At 38.7% G+C, this 22922-nt stretch overlaps 1 protein-coding gene across 1 annotated transcript; it reads left to right on the top strand.

Moving 5' to 3' along the window:
- The first annotated feature begins 423 nt into the window (after positions 1-423).
- Positions 424-18385, top strand: LOC145984997 (clavesin-1-like). Its single transcript, XM_083118483.1, has 8 exons — positions 424-554; positions 4460-4618; positions 5514-5605; positions 10005-10158; positions 13961-14154; positions 15646-15756; positions 16279-16423; positions 17977-18385. Exons 2-8 carry the CDS (start codon positions 4471-4473, stop codon positions 18021-18023), a joined length of 891 nt encoding a protein of 296 aa, XP_082974609.1. The 5' UTR covers positions 424-554; positions 4460-4470; the 3' UTR covers positions 18024-18385.
- The last annotated feature ends 4537 nt before the right edge of the window (positions 18386-22922 follow it).

The raw sequence follows: 22922 nt of genomic DNA, 5'->3' as shown, positions 1-22922 counted from the left end.
GCTCATATAATATGGCGCGTGTTTGTCCTCCACCTCTTTCTGGTGCTTGCGATTTGTGCGTCATTTACCGTCGTGTTATCTGTGTTTTTGGGATTTACCAGGAACGGGTGAGCATTATGACGTCAGGAACAACATGTGGAAAAACTTGCCGCTCTACAATTTCTCAGACCATCCCAAAAAAGTGGTCTGTTGCGCACACAAAGACAATTAATTGGTGATATCGCTAACATTGAACTTTACACAGAAGGTGGCAGCAGAGGTCAGTGACGACATTGACTTATTTTTTAAAAAAAAAGAAGTGCACAAGAAAATGGGACGAAAAAAGACGAATGCATGTCTGCACGTGCCAAACGTACATCAGTTTCGTCAGGTCAGAGTCTTCAGTACTATATAAAAACAATTGCCCCTTGCTTGAAGATGTCATTTTCAGAAGATAACTCTTTTGAGGATCATCCAAAGTGGTTGTCGCATGTAACGCCAAGGGTGCGACGCCACAGCGTTCTCTAAGAAACACCAACGTGTTCAACACTAGTGCTCAAGAAACCTGGAAAAAGGTTAGTGAAAGTAGATCTAGAATTTTTTCGGGGAGGGACACACAATATGTCATAATCCTATAAGATTTAACATTTAACATTGCATATATATATATATATATATATATATATATATATATATATATATATATATATATATATCGTTTAGATTTTCTAGATATTAAACACAGCCTCAAACACACACACACATACAATATTCACATCAAGACAACTACAACAATTCATTTTACGTTGGTCACATAAAACTAAGAAACACTGTACAATGTACCTCGACCAGGAAAATAACCCCAATAACTGGTGATTATAAGATGATACAAACACTAGATTTTTGTGACACAAGTACTTCTGCGTTATTTGTTTTAACAATGGTCACAGAAAAAAGGGATAAAGCTTGAGAATTTATTTCCCCAGGAAAAATTGTCATAAACATTGAAAATATTGACCTAGAATGCTCTCGTTTTGTGTCATCATAAGTTAACCAGTGAGCATTGTAGTCTTGTGATTAACAAGACCCTGATTCGATTTCCGTGCCTAATAAATGTATTTCCAGTTAATGTACTTGCCCTAGACCTCATTTTATTATTTTTACAATTTGGAAGAAGATTGCTCGAATTGTTTCGTTGGAATACCTATACTTAATTCGTCACCCTTTAGAGTTAATGCTAAATATGTTTCAGACAGGGCCTCCCCGATGGCGTAATTGTAACGTCGTCGCCTTGGAATCAAGGAGTTCCGGGTTCAATACCAGGTAGAGGCACATTGCACGATGTTCCGGGTCCACTTTAAACTGTAGGTCCAGTCCCGATTAGCATATCTGTGCATAAAGTGAACATAAGGCAACAATTCAAACAAATTCAAACTAACGTTTCACAGTTTGGAATAAGAAACTACAAGGCAAATTAAAACAAAACACATTCAATAAATGACTTACTGTATTATTGCAGCTTACCAACAAGACAGCATTTAAGAGTGGTAAATTAATATTATTTTTTTGCTGAATGTTTTCATTAATATATTAAAAAATATTAATGCATTGTAAACAAATGTTTACGATGAATGGCACAACAAAAAGCAGAGAATAAATTAATGTTTAAAATTTTCAGGAATCCAGCGCTCAAGAATAACCGGTTTACGTTGTATTCTTAGTTAGAAAAATGATAAAAATTACACTTAATTTTAATTGAAATAAGAATAATTCTTATCACTATGAAACAGTAGGCTAGGCTCCAAAATGTAATAACTAAAGCAAAAAAATGCACTCACACACACACACAGACTGACTTTGCTGGACATTTGTTACAAGTATTTTATTATTATTATTATTATTATTATTATTATTATTATTATTATTATTATTATTTAAAATTTCCATCCACAAAGGGCGCACAAGTAGTGCTCGAGCAGTTGCACGGGGTTGACAACCTGAAAATATAATTAATCACTGCGAATAAGCCTTAATGCATCTCAATCATGGAGTGTGTTTTGTCCCCCTAAAGTCTGCGCCTCTTGATACACGGAATGAGCATAGAGGTCCAACAAACTTACTGCACGGAAATGTATTTTATGTTACGGTTTGATCAGTGGCGTGCCCAGCGCAAGATTCAACGTTCATTTTAACACAAACTGTACGTAGTTGATTGTATTTTCAGCTTCGTTCTAAATTACAAGTTGATAGTATTTTCACGTTACATGCTAGTTCAGTATGTCAATTTTCTGTTGCCCCGCGCCCTAACAGGAACGAACATTCCAGAGTTACATTCATGCCAAGTCACTCTGCTGCTAAAAAAATAAAATGTACATTCACGGACACTGCTGGGTTGTAACGATTCCATTGAAAATCAATATATTCATTACAACCCGTCAGTGTCCGTGACTGTACATAAACTAAAACCTGTGCTGAAAGACAGATAAGTGAAACGAAGATAAAATGTATCACAGACTAGATACTAAGGAAAATAAAAGGACGGTCAGAGGTAATATTGAAAAATACGGTGCAACTGAAAAAAAAAACTTGTCGTCAATAGAAATATAAATTTAAATTATGGTATTCAAACTGTGCGGATCGCCTCCATGGGGAGGCGCCGAAGTTTCGCTAGGAAGAAGCGAGCACTTAAGTAAAAATACTTATTTTTTCTGAAAGTTTATAATGTGTTAATAAAAAAATCAATATATTCTACTGCATTATTGCAAGTCGCGTTGGTTGTCCTCCCGAGTTTTTGAACTGAGACAGAAACTACACTCGTACCATGTAGAATAATACCATGCCAATAACTTCATTGATAGTGCCTTTGTCTAGAAGTTCTGATATTTTACACCAACTGAATGTTCTGAATGCAGTGGCGGGGATTGGGTTCCAAAACTGGGGGGCTAAAGTGGCAAAATTGGTCAATCCGCCACTGTCTGAATGCATCTCTACAAGGTAAAAAGGGAATCCTTCACCTATCACAGAAGATGTCAGCCTTCAGAAGGAAATTGCTACTTTGTAAGAAAGATTTGGTTGATTGGTTTAGTTTATTTTCCCTCGCTTTCTGCCACTCTTGGCTAATCGCGACGATTAAGATGAATGTTGATGAGATCGATGAAAGGACAATGACAAACATATAGGGACAGTACAACACGAGCTTCACAGAGGACTGACTGTGATTGCACACGACAGACCCTCGCTAGTTTGCAAAATTCAGTTCAGGGTGTACTACGTGGAATGGAGGTTGGTATTTGGATGTCTCTTACAACCCCGTAAGAGGAAGATTACTGATGAGAACACTGGTGATTTCTTTCGTCCTTTGCAGATCCTATCGCTGAGTGAAATGGCACCACCATATAAACATTAAAAAATTGTACATCACACATTATATTTTCACAACTTGTGTGTGTACCAACAGTAAATAAACACATGCAGAGACTTTGTGTTGATCCACTCTAGGACCATGATAAAATTCAAGTATAAATCCCAGTCTTCAAGGCGAACTTTCCAAAAATTCAAGGGTACAAGCAGATGTTTTCTCTATTTTAACCTTACGTATTACCGCCACCCAACACCCACACACAAATATAGCTAACAATATAAAGGGTCTGTGTGATTCCAATGTATCCAAAATTCTAATTCAATTCAATTAAACAGTATATAATGTAAATATATAAAAATAATATTTAATTTAAGATGCGGAGTTTACATTTGCCATTTCACATACTCAGACTCGAAATACATGTACAAACACAAGTCACAAATGTTACTGGATATAGGCTATTAATCTACGAACCATTGTTTATTGTATAAGAATTTCAAACTCAAACTTCAAGATGTCGTCTGTCAGATCAAAGCAAACAAACTGGGAGAATTTTTATTTATTTTCCACGCAGCTTTCTTTTTTTCCTTCCTCGATAAAAATAAAAGCCAAACTATGTAAAGAAAAACTTACCTCAGGGCATTAATAAATATGTACAAATTCAGTGGGATTTGGGTTAATAAAAGTTGCAATTTTTCACACGGAGAATTCACGCATAATTCCCGGAATTTCCGGTGAGTACCCACCCTGGGATCTTTGGTCACATCACATGTATATATATATATATATATATATATATATTATTATTCAGGAGAGGCGCGTGCATATTTTGGCAGGGGAGGAGCCACTACTTAAAAAAGTTTGTAAAACCCCTTATGTATATTAATATGTTTAATGTGCTTTCACTTACATAACAGCGTTCTTCCAATTGTTCCAAGTAAGTACGTTAATCCCAATCGCTATAAAAATGTTATAATTTACAGTTCCTTTTTCCTAAAAATGCTATACCGAAACTTTTAAGACGATACGTAATAGCAAAGTTCCATTTGTTTGTCAGAATCTGTTTAAAAATCATAAGTGTTTTCACCCATTTGATGTGTGCGAATACTCTATTCCCAGGGTACGTCAAGATGGAGCCACATGCTAGAAGCGTGTTTACAGATCGCAAATACGAGTATTATCTTCCGAATGAGTGGAAAGCAAAGGCATCAGAAGAACTGAACGAAAATCCAGCAACGGTTCGACAAGAGATTGCCATCTTCAGGGAAAAGGTGAAAAGTAAGTGCTCCGTTCACCAACTCTTACTAAAATAGCTTTAATAAAATACATTTAAAAGCGTGATGCTTCCTGCGCTGTGGCAGAAATACAGGTTTTCTGCAAGTTAAGATAAGTTAGACCGAAGTACCACTGCGACAGCTGCAGGATGCAAAACACACCCTTCTATCTTTTGAAGGCAAAGCTCAAACAACTCCAGCCAATCAATTAATTTCTGCCATAGACGTTAGGGTCAGTTTGGAATTTATTCTTATAAACTTTCCAATGCGATATATTCTTACACTGTCAGATTGTAATTACTGCAATAAAAATTCAGTTAAGGAATTGATCATCAGGTGGGGAGAAGGGGTTGCGATAAAAAAATAAAGATTCGGAGAACTGACAACTGGAGGCCGACATATCAGACACGACAAAGAAAGAATGTACTCTTAAAAATAAAAATAAATTAACATAGTTTTTTTAATAATCATTGACAGTGTTAGACGGGTCGATACTCATTTAATTTTATTGTGCAAATAGTAATTTCAGTATTTTTACACCTGAAGTTAAAAACACACGCAGGGTGTGGGACTACTGTAGTTCCACCCGTTATTTCTTTCTCACTCTAGTACACCCCAAAAAATATCTATATTTTAAGTCAAATATGTCAAGCTAACACACCAAGTTAAAAAAAAAACGTGTTACTACTAAATGCTCCTCCTGGAAATTATACTTGGTTTCATCTAGTCACTCGGTTAACACGCAAACGTATGTAGTTCGTATATTTCACACGATTATTTAGAACACATTGACTGAAACAATGATAGATAGAGTGTAAGTTTACAGAATATATAACTACCCTGTACAGAGGGATCGATGTATTCTGACTGAAGTATTTTGGAATTTCTGTTTCCTGCAGACATCAAGGGTCTACATTCTCGTTTGGACGACTGCTTCCTCCTATCGTTTCTACGAGCTAGGAAATTCAATCAAGACAAAGCACTGAAAACGGTAAGGAACTCTAGCCATTCGTCTAATCAAGTATTTTCTAAGTTCTTTTCAAACTCAGCTATCCAATGTCAAAGATTTGACAAAGTTGATTTGTGCTCAATTTTTTGTGAGCTTGGCTAATCGGGAATTACAGTTTAAAGTGAGATCAGAATCACGTTGCGATGTGTCGTCTCCTCATAAACTTGAACTTCTTGATTGCTAGGTGGCTATGTTAGCCATTATAAAATCTCCGAGGCCTGTGTCCCATGTTCGTCATATATTAAATTTTGTCTAAAGAAAAAACTCTGAAAATATAGAAAAGGAAGTTTTGATGGTTCAAACACCCTACGTAATACTTGCGAAATAATAATATAGTTTTCCATGGGTTAGTCTATTTAACTTTGTCCATCATGTTTTATGTATATGTACTTGTGTATGTGCGTGACAATTAATGGCCCTCCCAAAACTCATCAAGAAGAAACCGTTTATTACCTAACTTAACATTTCTGCATTTTCCTGCTAAACAAGATTCCTCCTCTTCTGCTGCCTTGATATCACTAAATAGTATGTACAGTCACGGACATTTTTGGGTTGTAACAATCCTATTGACTCTTAACAGGATCGTTACAACCCAGAAGTGGCTGTGACTGTACAACATACACATATTGATGAAACTATAATGGTGAAAATAATGTCAGCGCGGGGAAGTATTATCATAAAAAAAGGGGGGATAAAATGTAACGTTCCTTATTTATTTTCGCAGTAGTTTTACGCGACATGTTGATCTCCACTCTCCTGCATGCTGGTAACGAGATGATTGTTTGTTTGATTTACTTCATTTTACTTCGTTTCTTGTGCCACTTTTAGCTAATTTGAAAAGATGGGGATGAGTGATGACATGATGAAATTAATGAATGGACACTCACAAACACCCATGCCCAGGCCGGGATTCGAACTCGGGATCCCTGGCGTCTTAGCGCGATGTGCTAACCACTTCGCCATGGGGGCCGGCGGTAAGGTAATGAGAAGTTTCTGTATGGCAGTGATAAATCCAAGAATAGCTTTATCCTTCATAAATATTTACTCTCTGAAGCGGATCAAGGCTGCTTATCAAATGTAGGTGCAAGGCCAATTTCAGCTTTCCAGAATGATCAAAGTTCGGATTAGTGGAGAGTTCAACCGAGGCAATTGCTAATGCTGACAAGAAGTCAAAATGGAGGTGGGGGTCAACAAAACAGGTCTGTTTGGCGAAAATATGAAGAATGGGGTCGCCTTTTTAAATAAAAAGAAAAAAAAACATATCGTGTAATTTGGACACACACGATAACATGTCGTGACTCAATACCATGTTCAATGTCCACATGTTATGACTCAATACCATGTTCAATGTCCCTACATATACGCACAAAATGTCACATTCCTAATGTTATATGTACCGCGTCAGGAGAGGAGACATTTGAGGATAGATAATGCATATACGCGACTGGCAAAGTTGAAAACTAGTAATGTGAATACGCATCAAACATTACCCAATAGCAACTGCATTCGACGAACTTTAATGAGTCTAAACAAATTCAATAATTTCGAGTAGTGAAAACCTAGAAATATATAACAATACAATACAGTCTGTTCTGGGAGGGGAAACCATGGAAAAAAGTCTTCGATTGGAGCAGTATATTACAATCTTCGTGCCTGCCGCAGAGAGAAAGCTCCCTTAATATACAGGGTGTCTACATGAAACCTCTCTGATTTTAAATTACAATTGTGAGAAAACTATTCGACATAGAGCCTTGCGGCATCATGTAACTAAACTCAAAAAGTTTATTTTCTTTTTAGGTACTGAGTAATTAGTAACGCTGACGACAAAACAACGAAATCGCCAATTTCAGTCCAAAGACATTTCAAACGTGCGTTTGAACGGAAGCCACCAGACGTAAGACAATTAAGGCTTGGTATGACAAGTTCCTAACCACTGGGACTTTTAACCGACAGTCAGGTTCTGGCCGAAAACGTACATTTGATGAAACTGTAGAGGTGATCAGGGAAGCCTACGAGAGAAGTCCGTCAAAGTCAGTTCGCGGAGCGTCACGAGAGCTGAACATCCCCCTCAACAGTTCGCAAAGTGCTGCACAAACGTCTTCGTCTGTATGCATACAAAGTGCAAATTGTTCAGGCGCTGCAACCGCAAGATAAACCACAACGCGAAGTTTCCTGTTGCGATGCTGGATCGAATCGAGCAAAAGCCCGACTACCTGAGGAATGTGATTTTTTTGTGAAGAAACAACATTCCACATTTTTTAGATGCTTTACATGATGTCGCAAACCGCAAGGCCCTATGTCGAATAGTTTCCCCACAATTGTAATTTGAAATCATGGAGGTTTCACATGTACACTATATACAAGTATATATGCATTAGGATATGTTAAGCAAGTCAATACTACTCTCTTTAAACTCAAAGATTTTATTGACGCAGCATCTTCAGCCTTGCATCTGTCCCTGTCCAGAGCAAGAACATTTCACCCTTGACCATCAATACCAATTATCTTTAAAATCAATCTCACATTACCACTCCATCTCAATCTTGACTTTCCTTCGTCAGGTTTCCCAATAGAAACCCTGTAAAGTTTCATATCCTCTCCCATGTGTGTTACCCGGCCTGTCCACCGAATTCTTCCTCATTTAATTATTCTATTAATGTTATTTAATAATATAGTTATACATGGTGCCAATCTAATGGTGCCCACGGACCACGGAAACGTACAGAGGACACCAAAACAAACAACTTTTCTCAATGACATTTTTCTCGTTGGTGCGTAGTTTCGGCGCTACAAAAAAATCCTCTTTTGCCGCCTGAATGCTGGCAACCACACACATTTGATTGGAATTGAGACGTCATTTCCTATCGTGAAGCGATGTGTTCCAGGATTGCCAGGAGCACACATATTGTGAAAAACGACATAGCCACAATCAGCAACATTATGTACCATAAAACAAAGCGAGAACTCACGTTCTGTAACTCAAAAGGAAGTGAACAAACTATACGAAAAATGGTAGAAAAGAAAAAGGAATTCAAATAGAAGTGGTAATATCGAATTTTGTCTCAGCTTACATATCAAATATTTGCAAATCTCGTTGCCAAATTGGCATCTACAATTTAGTGTATTCACTTCGTCCTTCTGATACTGGTTCTCCGTGACACACTCAACAGTTGACCAAATAAAAGTGAACGAACTCAAAATTCCAAATGTAAGTAACACGTAATGTAATGGATGTGTATATTCACGGCATTATGCGGGAAGGGGCAAAAAAGGTTTAAAATAAAGTGATATAAGTAGTAGTAAAACAAGCTCTCCGACGACTGTGTTTATCTACGCACCGGATACGCATGTTTGCAACATTACTGTGAATATGGCAGTATATTCCCTGCTGATTCATGATTAGGTTGTAACAACCTAACAAACCCGTGGTTGTGTGTGTTTTATCCATAATGTAACAACGTGAACCTCGGATACTTGCGCTATCAGCACCACAATACCACAACGCATGTATCAGGACAAATGGATGTACAAACCTGTAGATATCAACCTTGCAACGAGATTTGCAAATATTTGACATGTATCTGGGCTTAAACAGCCAGATGTAAATTGTAAGTCCAATAAAATGTATTGTTGATGATTATATTTGACATGTAGGCTAAGAGACAAAATCCGATATTACCATTTCGAATACGTTCTTTTTCTACCATTTTTCGTATCGTTGGTTTACGTCCCCCTTCCCCTGGGATGACTGTTGGTCTTCTGGCTGGTAGGCTGTGTTTCCCTAGATGTTCGGTCTACTGGATGCGATCCTATCTTTGTTTTACAGATCATAATGTGGTTGGTAGTCTGTTATTTCCCCCAAAATTTGCGTGATCCTTGTAACACTGCCGCGCACTGTTTCGCCGCAGGAATGACGATCAAATTCAGGCGGCAAAACGGGCTTTTTTTGAACGACTGTAACGCCGAAACTACGCACCGACGAGAAAAATGTTACTGAGAAAATTTGTTTGTCTTGATGTCCTCTGTACGTATCCATGGTCCATGGGCGCCATTAAAATGACACCCTGTATAGTTAGCTTGGAAGCTAGACTTTAGTTGCTTACCTTGAACCATGAATAAAATCATTGGGCTAACTTGGAAAAGAAGTGGCAGAGTGGTTTAGAAATTCAGCAAAAACTTTATATTGTGACATGTCAACCACAGTTTTAGTTTTAAATTAAATATTTGTACCAAAACAGCTGTAGATGAGGCATTATAAACTAGATTTGCCCAGCGAAGACCTTTTGGATTGAATGAAAGCCCCTAGGTCTTCGATGTGAGGTTGCAAAAAAGATTTTTGATTCGATGTTTGCCACTGATTGGATCATTGTTTGTTTTTCAGTTGAAGAAGTTTTATGAATTCAGGGAGGCGTACTCGGATTACTTCCAGCCAATGTTGGTGACTGAAAACAAGGAGTTGTACTACGACAAGGGGATGTTCAAAGTTCTGCAACAAAAAGATTCCCTCGGAAGAACAGTTGCCATTCTTCGTATTGGTAAGTTCATTTCAGTTCACAGTGGAAGAAAACTACAACTAGCTGACACAGGGTGCCCACTCTAGGACCATGCTAAAAGTATAATTCCAGATTTTCAAGGCTAACTTTCCATTCAAGGGTACAAACAGATCTTTTCTGTATTTCACCCTTACACATTAACGCCTCTCACTACACACACAAACACAGAAATATATTAACAATATATAGAGCATGTGTGATTCCAATGTATCCAATCCTATATGTATTTAAAATATTTAGTTTAAGATACGGAGTTTACATTTGCGGTTTCATGTACTCAATACTCGTAATTCATTTCCAAATACAAGTCACGAATGTGACGAGATATACTAATATACGAAATATTGTTATTTGTGTCAATAATCTTTCAGGTGTTAGATAGATTGTTCTGCAAAGGACACTAACAAAGTGAACGAATAGAGAATTTTGTTTTACTTTCCACGCAGCTTTTTCTCTTTCCTCGACAAAAAAATGCTAAACTGTGAAATACTTGGCTCAGGGAATTTGAAATATATATATATAAATTCAATGGGATATGGATTTTAAGAAGTTGCAATTTTTCACGTCTACGGAGAAAAATTCACGCAGAATTCACGTAGAATTTCCGGAATTCAAGGAATTCCCGGTGAGTAGCCACCCTGTCACAACAATCCTTCACAGCACGAAGAGGACACAAAGACAAACAACTTTCTTTAGTTTTTTTTGTCTAGGTGTCAACTTATGGGCCTTCCAAAAGCGGTATTTTCTGTTCTGTATGCATGCAACCCTGCGTCACAAATTCACGGTTGCCACTACCCTTGTTTTTTTCTTTATGTCGCAAGACGATACACTAAAACAATAGCACGCTATGGAAACCATCACGACACTCCTAGTGTGAACTCGTAGGGTGTAATTCATTCCTCTTAATCATTACTGTGCCACCATTCCGACATGTGTATTAAACTCCATTTCAAGCATTTTTCCTGTGATCGCACAGTCGATCCATAGCCATGGACGTCCGCAGGATTTTCTCCAGGGAGGGGCAAGGAAGGTATTTTTTATCCAGGGAGGGGGGAAAATCACATATTTTCCTCCAAAATAATGATGCTCCTCAAAAAACACTATTTCAGTCTGAAATTATCATGTTTCTTCAACGAATTTATAATAATTAACATAAATTACTGTGATTGAAATGAAATTATGTGTGAAATATATAATTTTTAGGTACATATTCATTTTCCAGGGGGGTGCCGTGTTCCCCCCCTTCCGGACGCCCATGTCCATAGCGTACTAAAAATGTAAGCGGAAACCACGAATCAGTCGCGATTAACCTAAATAACTGGGTAAAAAAATAGAACCGATCTGCATGTCCCCGTGTCAACACAGTGACTTTCGGCCTAAGACTGGACAGCAAATACACTAATGGCCAAAAGTCACCGGACACGCTCGGGTCATTAGTTTTGGTCAAAGGCAAAAGTTTGGAATGGGCCCTTTTCTCTATCAGCATGATAATGCCCCTGTAGCTGTACATAAACCAGAGTCCATTGCATTGAGGGCAATCAGGTGGATATGCTTAGCTGCCCGCCCAAAGTCCCGACTGAAACCCCATAGAACATCTGTGGGATGAACTGGAGCGTCCGTTGAGTTTCAGACCCACTCGACCGAAAACCACTACAAGACGAATGGAAATAAAATTCACCAGCAATATACCAGAACTTAGTTGAAAGACTGCCCCGAAGAGCAAATGCTGTTATAATAGCGAAGGGAGGTCCAACATTTTATTATACCCTGTCTGATTTATCTCAGGAGCACAGCGTCAGACTAGTGGGAGAAATCGAGTGGACAGAAACGCCGCTGGGAAGGCTAGTAACTGCAGTTTCCCCTTCCCCTTTCCACGCAATTCCGTCCCTCTCACGTGTTCATTGGCGGAGCCGTCTCGCGTCACTACTTGCGCAGAGACTTGTTTTCGTTAGTTTGCTACAGAGTTGACTGAGACAGAGTGTAGTTGCCTGGCTGGTGTCTTTGGAATGAGCAGCACTGGGTGTCCGGTGACTTCTGGCTATATAGTGTATATAGCAATACTGGATATGAAGGAAGCCTTTCACATATTTCCACTAGATGGAACACTGAAGGCTGCTCAAACGCGTGGTTATAAACGATTATCTTTAATTATTACAACGGTTGTTAAGATAGTGACGTAATGGATATTCCACCCCAGGTGCAATCACACAGGGAAACCAGTCACGCTCCGTGAAAATATGTGAGAATTAACGTTTGGTCTATTATTAAGCTGTAAACAGAATTCTAAATATATGATCAAGAAATATATTTCATAATCCTTTGCATTTCAATATGGTCTCATTCACTGGCGTTCGCAGCGGGGAGCCGATGGGATTACAGTCCCTCCCAAAATGTAGAATGGAAGCAGTAAAGAGCTTAAGGAAAACAAAAGTGCGAGGGCTATTTTTTTTTAACCTCCGATGAGGTGGCCCGTGAAGTGGTAGGAAGCGGGGCGTCACGCAGCGTGATTGGCGTCCCCCCTACCATTACCACTACCACTGCCAAGGCCAACGCTTCAGTTGAATCTGAGCGATGAGCGCGTAGAGATGTCTGCTACAATCGACTCTCCGCCAAGTGCGAGGTGCGTAGTGTGATAGGATTTCTACAGGCAGAGAGGCACAATCAATGCGGCTGCATATTGTGAGAGAATGCGCAGACAACGCAGAACAAACAGAGAGGCACGCTGTCTTCAGGTATTGTTTTGCTTCATGACAATGCCCGACCGCATTTTGCTGCGTTACCCAAGACTTTCTTCAACGATTCCACTGGGAAGTGTTTGATCACCCTCCCTACAACCTAGACCGAGTGACTTGCACCTTTTCCAGGCGATGAAGATGTGGTTGGAATGACGGCGCAAACACAGCAATGAGGAACTTCGAGACACCGTGCAGACCTGGCTCAACAGACAGGCGGCTCCTTTTCTTGCAGAGGGTATTGGAAAGCTGGTGCATCGGTACGACAAATGTCTGAAACATCTTGGTGATTACGTTGAAAAGTAGATTATACGTGTACGTAACTTTTGTCAATAAATCCATTTTGCTATTCATTGTGGTTTTGATGCCATGTCCTATCGGAGGTTGAAAAAAAATAGCCCTCGTAGTTAGATTACCATTTTTGTCTTTGAACAACTTTTAAGACAATGGAAATTGCAAAATATGTTGTGTATCACGTCCCCTTCCTCCTGGAACGCAACTGAGTAATATCCATCTTTATAGTTGCAGCCCTTTCCAAAAAAAAACTGTACGCTAGTGGTCTCAATGTCATTTTTGAATTTCAATTTCTCTTGTTTAACAGAAAAAAAATCTTACTTAAATAAACCATTGCAAAATCTACATACATTGTATTTCTAGAGGCGCTTTTCACCATATGAAACATAGCTTATACTATCCATAACTTAACAGAAAGTCTGCTTTAGGATTCAATTTTGAACTTCAAATTTCTGAAAATGGATGTAGAGGACTAAACCAGTTTGAAACGTGCCGATAGATAGAGTAAATGCATGATGTAAGATTGTATGGTTTACTTTGTTCTAAAACTCGATGGTCATTGTTTTCCATCGGGCCTCCCCGATGGCGTAGTGGTAACGTTATCGCCTTGTAATCAAGGGATACCGGGTTCGATACCCGGTGGGGGAACTTGCTAGTTTGGATCTCACTTTAAACTGTAGGTCAAGTACCGATTAACCTATCTGTGCATAAAGTGGACTAAAAAAAAAACTCAAACTCAATCATCTCTTCCATTCCAGGCAAGGTTGATTTCTCAACTATCTCGATGGACGAAACATGGAGAGTCATCTTCGGCAACCTAGACAGTCTCCTGCTCGACCAAACGTTTCAAGTAGGAGGGCTGGTAGTAGTCATGGACTGCTCCAACGTGGGGCTGTCCCACTTGAAGCAAATCACGTTCAAGTTCATCAAAATTTTCTGCCACGTTTTGCTGGTAAGACTAACAAAAGTATATAGCTATGTCTTTAGAATGCGACTTTATAGCCTATCGCCACGCCGTTTAGTAGAAAATATCTGTTGTCTTCTTGTTATGAAACCTAAACGGCAGTGCAATGCAGGTTGTGCGTGAGCGCCTTGCGGAATTTCCATGCCATAAGTGAGGATTTTATTTCCCTTACCCGCACCTCGTGTCATTCCTGGTGTCTTCGTTCGTGTGATTATTCATAGTCATGCTGCCATTTTCTATCGGCGCAAGTCATGTACCACACAGCGGTTTGGCGCTGAATGGGTGGGCGATAAGCTTTACTTTGATTTAGAGCATTCAAACATTTCGATACATTCTGCTAAGACGCAATTACAATGGCTCTTGTTTTGCCAGGGAAATCTTTAATAAAAGTACTTTTGATCGCCACTAAATAACATAGATTTCAACATGAAGAACGACGATAAAAATTATATTTATTACACGATATATAATATAATAATAACAATGTTCCGTTAATAACTGTTAATTGTATTGAAGGTTTACCACGCATATACACTACATAGCCAAAAGTCACCGAATACACACGTCAACGTGTCCTGGTTTGGGCTCGGGCCATTAGTTTTGGTCAATGGCAACATGAACAGTGGTGATTATGAGGACATCTTAGACAATAGCTTGCTGCCCCCACTGTCGCAACAGTTTGAAATGGGCCCTTTTCTCTATCAGCACAATGATGCCCTTGTCAATAAAGCAGGGTCCAACGCATCGTGGTTTGAGGACAATCAGGTGGATGTGCTTAGCTGGCTCGCTCGAAGCCCCGACTGGTACCCCATAGAACATCTGTGGGATAAACTGGAACGTCGGTTGCGTGCCAGACCCACTCGACTGAAAACCACCCATGTACTATTCACGATGCTACAGGACAATGAAAAAAAATCCACCAGCAATATACCAGAACTTAGTGGAAAGCCTGCCCCGAAGACTAAATGCTGTATTAATAGCGAAGGGAGGTCTGACAACATATTAGTTACCTGGATGGTGTCCTGGAATGAACAGCACTGGGTGTCCGGTGACTTTTGGCTATATAGTGTACATTGGTGACTAATTGACTGTAAGTATTACGGATGCCTGCCTTGTAAAAATAAATATTTAACTGATTTTTTTTTTAAAAAAAGAGAGATAACACATTTGTAGATTTTTTACACGACATTGATCTTTTTATTGAATTTAGTTATTGTAAATATGTTTGGCAATAGATTATATTTAAAACACCGATAATACAATAGAGAGTAGCTTCAGAACTGTGATTTTGGGATGAATGGTACATACTTCACATACTTCATAATGTATTGAATTTCCATGTTCTTCAAATATTATATAAATTTACAAAACGTAATATTGCGTAAAAATATAGATCATGAATATTTAATATTATTAGTGTGTAAAAATTAATTAAATTATCAACTAAAAGCTATTTTACTTAATTTCTTTCTATTGCAGGACACGTATCCGATCCGATTCAAGGCCTTCCATGCTTTGAATACTCCTGTATACTTCCACGCCATCGTAAAAATTGTAAAACCGTTTCTGTCAAAGAAAATTGTGGACAGGGTGAGTGTGAAATTATTCTCTCTCTCTCTATCTCTCTCTCTCTCTCTCTCTCTCTCTCTCTCTCTCTCTCTGTCTCTGTCTGCATGAAGAATTATAAAGTAATAGTTCTTGAGATGTTTCATTGTGTGGCCTCCAATGAAAGTATCACGTGCCTGGTAGGCCCGTTTAGTGTTCTCGCCCACTTTGTGTAAAGTTAGAGAGACAGGCTACAATTTAACCAAGTACGTCCATCAATTTCATAAGGTGAGAAGGACTAATGCCTTACTTTTCATCCGTTTTTCTTTTATTTTCATGCTTTCCCACTCTTTTTTGCCCCCAAATGTTGGAGGAAAATTATACCTCCACCACGTTATTCCTAGAGAACGCCCCTGATCTAAATCACTAAGGAACAAGCCTTTACTGCATTAACCTATAAGCCATCAGGGAAGCCTACCAAGAGGCATAAGTATAAGTATTATTTGTAATGTTAAGAAACAAAAATGTAGTGTACAAGTGAGCTCAACGTGGCTACATCTTTTCCAGCTATTCTTCCACGGATCAGACATGAAAAATTTCGACAGCCACATCAAAGCAAACACCCTCCCAGTGGCCTACGGAGGAACTCAAAGTGGATTCGACAATGATTGGTGGCTGAAAGAGATGGAAGACATGGAAGAAGCCTTAATGGGTATGTTTACTCGTTTCGGAATGTCCTATAGGTTATAAGCTCCAGTTTCAAAGTATCTTGCTGAATTTACTTCTTCAAGAGCCACCTTATTCACATGAGCTGACTTAGATATCGGGAGCGAAGAGCTGTAAGAGCAACATTGTAAACGCCTGTCTAGGAAATCTAGTTCATGATGGTTTGAGCGTTCCTACAAAATGCTTTTTCTAACTGTGTGATTTCAGGATCGTTTTGCGCAAGACTTACAATACATCCTTAAATGTGTTTTTTTTTCCTCACACAACTTATGTACACAACAGAACTGCAAATTTCTCGGTAGTTCATAACTACACACAGAACCCAAAACTTGTCAATGACACACACATGTTGACTCCAATAACACATTAACGTACAGAAGAATTGAATGAAATGTACTTCCCCTTTCGTACCAACTCAGAAGCGAGTTGGAAACTCTTCATTACTCCTGTATGGATAAGAAAGTGGGGGAGGGCAGTAGCAGACAAGGCCAGCACGCAAACTTGTTTCCAGCAAGCTTTCTGTTGGAGTCTTGGCAGTTTGTGGAAGGATTTTGTGTTCCTACCTCATACCCCCCCCCCCTCTCTCTCTCTGCATCGACTAATTGCTGTCATAGCTGGGAATGAACCAGGTTAGCAATGGAGACATAATGAAGGGTTAAAAATACAAAAATTCCTGGAATGAGTAGTTAGTAGTAGTAAAGGTAAGGTAAAGTTCGTCGTCCGTATAGAACCGTGCCATGAAGGCACATTTAGGGGATGTGGAAGTAGGGGCCCGCATATTCTCGAGTTGGGCCGTTTTGGAGGTCACATGATCCGCACCACGCTCCAGCCGCCATTACTCCCCAAGGGATGTAGTAGAAACGAGAAAATAGAAATCTTTTACATTCTGCGTATGTGACAGTATTCTTTGGATATTGTCTTGGAAGTATCTGTTAACATCCTAACCCGCAATTTTGTTTAAGGATAAACTAGTTGAAGGCCGCGAGGGTTAGTAATGAGCATATCACATAATGCGCAATAGTTTAGCTCGTGTTTTTCGAAGAAAAAAAGAGGAATGATATACAAATCTCATTTCTAACTCGCTTCTGAGTTGGTAGGAAAAGGGAAGTACATTTAATTTGATCCTTCTGTACATACACTGCAAATGATGCACCTTTTGGCGGGTCAACATACTGTATGTGTCAATTGGTACGTCTTGGGTTCTGTGTGTATGGTGAACTATGTATAATGCTTCATGTTGTAAGGTAATCGGTTATTGCGAAGGATCTTTAGCAAATTTACAGGTCCATCGTAGGGTCGATCCTCATAACTGGTGAAGACCCTGTTTGCCTAAGGGCAAGAAAACACCCTCGAAACGTAGTAATGTAAGTATATTTAAGGGTCCTGTTCAAAAGAACTATTTTTTAATATGGTTTCGAGTGTTTGATTTTAAGATGACGTAATTCTCTGCTAAGTCACAGATTAATGACAAGAGTCATACTGAGATTGTTTCACATGTTCGGCAACAAAAAGCTAATTGTGTGTTATCTTTATCCACAGAACATGCAGCCAGATATGGGACCAAGAAGACAATAGGTTCAACCTAAAGGTGCATTGATGAAGTAGTCTCACTACCGACTGTCAGTGCGCGTTAAGCACACTTTCCATGACATCACCCTTATGTGTTGGTGTACATTGTTCGAGTGATCTGCGTGAAGTATGGGAAAGCAACGGTTGACCAAATGACTATCTGCATCGCCAACTTCCAAATTGAGACGGCTGTAAGGGTGTTCTCCCCAGGAAGACATGAATAATCGATAGTGTGAATGTCTGTATCGTGGGTTTGCGCTGGTTGCAAACTTGGATAAAACTGTGAAAAATCCAAATGTGCTTATAAAATAAGCTCATGTTTCCTTCCCAATGAGAAGTGTAAATCATGTACTATTTATCAATAAATGTCTAGCGTTAACTGTTTTGATTTTACCTGGGGTTATGGGGTTTAACCCCCGTTAAGATGAACTTAATTCTGATGAAGCACACGGGGAAAAATATAATTAAATTAGTTGTATTTTCCTACTCGTTACTTCAAGTCATTGTTTCAGTAACAGAGTCCAACTTGAAAACTTCCTAAGTGTGTCTTCCCAGATAAATTAAATAGGGAGAAGGAGTAAATGTTATTTAAAGAGTAAAAAATTGCAATATGATTCACAATAACTTTTGAACTGGGATATGTATTACACCTTTCGGGTGTAAAGGTACCCGAAACTTTACACAGGAAAATATCACAAATATATTTATCGTTTTAGTTTTTCAGAAATGCTGAACCTAATTTAGGTATGTTAAAAGCGATGTATGCAGTAAGTTAATAAGATGATGTATAGCTTTCAACAAAAGTTTCCGAACAACGATACTTTATACTAGGTAACCCAACTTACACAAGCCGTTGAAGGGGAGGGGTCCACATGGAGTTAGGTTCAATTTCTGGAATTCCACGTGTACAATAGGTATGCGTGAAACGCATAATTTACAGGTGATTCGGTGTTACATCGCAAAATGGCAAAATACGTTATAAAAATAATGTAGTTCCCCTATTTAAAGAAAAACCTATTTCCTACTATTTCGACTGTGATGAGTTTACAGAAAATAAAATAAGAGGGGACAGGAGAACAGAGGAGGGAAGAAAACTGGGGATACAAGAGGAGAGGATAAGAAATAGAAGGAGAGGAAGATAAGAGAGCGAACAAGAAATGAGAGGAAGGAAAGGAGATGAGAGAGTAAACAGAGGAAGAAAAAGAGGAGCAGAAGGGAAGTGAGGAATGGAGAGCAGATAAAAGATGGGAAAATGGAAGAGCGAAGAGAAGAGTGCAATATAGTCGAGAGTTGAAGGTAGTAGAGGAGATACTACTAGGAATGGAGAAGAGAAAGTTGGAGACAAGAGACGAGAGAAGAGAACAAGAGGGGATATAAGATAGGAGAATAGAAGAAAAGAACAGATTCGAGACGAGAGGTGGAGATAGGAAAGGAAAGGAAAAGAGGGAATAGCTGGACACAGGAAAGGAGATGATGTTCCAGAAAGTTTTGTCTGAGTGTCAAGAATTGTTTCGCTGATCGAATTCAAAATTTGAGAGAATTATATTTTTAAATGCAGATCTAATATATTATCGGAGCGAAATGCCTTTTGGATGAGTTGAGAGGAAAGATATGGTCCTCCGTGTGGGGTATTTTTCTCTACAATTACACCACTAAAAACTCGAATGTATTTTTTTAATATTTATAACAAGTATTCACATGTTTTTCACACCTCAGTTCGTTGAAATGTATAATTTTATTCTATGATATTTCTTCGTTAATGACGAAGAGAATCATTACGTTGAATACGGCATGGACGATGATTACAATGTGTTATGCCTAAAACTTGCGTCAAGTTTCTATCACCGTTAAGGGTTTGAAGTAGAGCTGAGACGATACCACCATTTACCGATACCATGACCGATACCCACCGATACCGATACTTGTATAATTCCAGTATAAAATAACAAAGGCTAGTTACCGAGTCATGCTAACTCGTCACATCACTAGGCACGTATCTAGAAATAAATATATTTGGGGAGCCAGTGCAAGCCAAGTGTCCCAGAAATATAATACTAAAGGTGTTTCTATTTAATACGTTAATATAATTATTGGTCGATTCGTAATAATATGTAAATTAATTAATTAGTACTTAATTTCTCCGATGCGTATGGAGTATTGTTGTATGTAACCACAGACGTTAGTGCCTATATTGTTCTTTCTATCTTGACTAAAAAATATTGTTATTACATAAATAATAAAAAGACGCTATAAAATCAGACATAAAACAGCAAATATTCATCATCTAGCTTACGTGTAGTTAAGACCGCTAAAATTTGTGTAAAACAACTGTCCTGGCAAGGAAATTAATGTCAAAGAAGTAAAAAATCGAATATTTATTGAATAACAAAAGGAATCATGGTACGTCCATTAGATGAAAAGATAAATATTTTTTGTACATTATTGTAAGTAGTGGTGTATATAAATCTTTAGAGGGGCCTCCCCGATGGTGTAGTGGTAACGCCGTCGCCTTGTAATCAATAGATCCCGGGGTCGATACTCAGTGGTTCAGGTTTCACATTAAAATGTAGGTCCAGTCCCGATTAGCTTATCTTCCTTAGTACCGTAATTCAAAGCCGTATGTTCCCAATCTAATCTCTGCGGAAATAATTGATTGAGTGATTGATTTGCTTTATTTTACTTCGCTTTTTGAGCCACTTTTGGCTAATTTGCGAAGATTGTGATGATGTGATGAAATTGATGAATGCACACTCACGAACATCCACGCCCAGGCCGGGATTCGAACCCTGGCGTCGTAGCGCGATGTGCAACCACTCCGCCACGGGGGCCGGCTTTCGGAGGAAATAATAACGCTCATTGGCCGATATCGGCAGTCACATGAGACAGAAGTAAAGAGGATAAGTATAAATTGCTAATTCCCCTTCCCACTTGCACGTAGATAAAACAAAGCTAATTTCACAGTGACCTTCATCCCTCTTTTCAAGAACTCCGCAACTACCTGACCCGGCATTAGTGCGGCGGGGGGTTAAAAACATACACCTATCTTACCACCACGAGCTTCAAGCAAGAATTGGCAATGAATGGTTTATTTTCCACAGCGTTAATTGATCTTGCCATCTGCTTCCCAGGAGGGTGGGGATTTATCCAGTGTTTCTAGGAAAATGTATGGAACTTCCTGTGCTGGTCTCCCAATCTGTCAGAAGGAAGGGTGACAGAACTTTTAAAAAGGAACAATGTTGAGATCAGCTGTTGCCTTTGCCAGCTTTTCTAGCCACTGAAAATCTTTGGTATCGGTAAAAGAAAATCAACCGATATTCACAGATGCCGATACCGATGAAGCTAAGAATATCAGGTTGACTTTAGAAGCTGACCAATGTGAAGTGTAGATGTATCTCGCCTCCTACATGTATTGGGTAAAGAATAATTGATTGTAACATAGAAAATGAGGGTAGTATGAATCGACGTAAACATTTGGTAGAAATTTGCACGTGGTGAAGCCTATTCATTCGATATTTGCGCATGTAGTCTTGCATTTAACTTAATTACCATGACGCGCAGACACTGATATTTGACTGACTAATTTGTTTTATTTTCTTTCGCATTTTTGCCACTTTTCGGTAATCGCGAAAATGAGAATTATTGGTGATAAAATTAGATTGGATGAAGGGACGATCACAAACATACAAGGGGGACACAGCACGAACCCCCTAGAGGATTATACTGACTGTGAGTCAAGACAAAAGATGAAATAGTAGGAAATGATTTTCTTTAAGTAGGCGAACATATTTCTTTCATTATGTCGTCCCTTGCGATAAAACACTGAATTATTTGTATTTTTTTCTCACTGTAACATTTCAACCAAAAAAGAAATACCATACTAATATATCAAATTTAATAATTCACAGGCCTGCGAAATTGAAGTTGTTGAAAAATACAAGAGACGTGTACGCTGAGTATTATGTTATTGGGTGTGCTGATTTCGAAAATGACCTCCATTTTTTTCCATCACGTCAGGATTTTTTGTACAATCGATATCGATATTTTTGCTAAAATCCTATGTAAAAAGGAATTTTCGCGAACAATTTTGCATGCACGCACTATCTGGCAACAGTGGTTTTGATCCATTTAAATCTATGTAAAATTGATGCTTGGTGATGCAAATTTATTTATTAGCAATTGATTTTATTTTGTATAGGTTTAAATGGAAGAAAACCACTGTTGCCAGATCGCACGAGCCACCTCTGGTCGAGAGAAAAACACAAAGTTCTCTTGCGTTTACACTTTTAACATCCCATTATGGTGAAGTTTCTAGAAAAAAAGCACCAATGTATTATGTTCATTTGTGTTTATTAAGGTAACGTACATAAAATAGACGATTGACCACGAGGAGCAATGTATGTGTACATGAACGTTTGACACAAATTGTAAACTGAACAAACAACAAAACCAAACACAAACAAAGTTTATATTTACGTACGTACCCTTTTGCCTTTGAAACTTCTTTTTGACGTTCTTCTTTTATGTGCAATCTCAGGCCTCTCTCGTGTTAACATCCAATAGTAGTCGGCCAGCACGTTCTTGTTCCGTTGTCCTTGATATTTGCACTCCATATCTTTAATATCTTGGTGGAACCTTTCACCCTGTTCTTCGCTGACTGCTCCTAAATTTTCAGGGAAATAGTCCACATGTGAGTGAAGGAAATGTAGTTTGACACTCATGGAGCAACCCAACGCTTGAAATTTGTCCAGCATATTCATAACAATTGCTTTATAGTCAGGATCCTTGTAATTTCCCAGAAATTTACTGACCACATCTTTGAAGTCAACCCAAGCTTCTTTCTCCGTTGTTGTCATGCTAGTCTCAAAGTCTTTATCCTTCATGAGCTTGCGGATATCTGGACCAACAAAGATTCCCTC

Source organism: Lepisma saccharinum, chromosome 3 (assembly GCF_977018435.1).
Source record: "Lepisma saccharinum chromosome 3, izLepSacc3.1, whole genome shotgun sequence".
Taxonomy (NCBI): domain Eukaryota; kingdom Metazoa; phylum Arthropoda; class Insecta; order Zygentoma; family Lepismatidae; genus Lepisma; species Lepisma saccharinum.
Note: the sequence above shows the minus strand (reverse complement) of the source record. Positions and strands in the feature narration are given on the sequence as shown.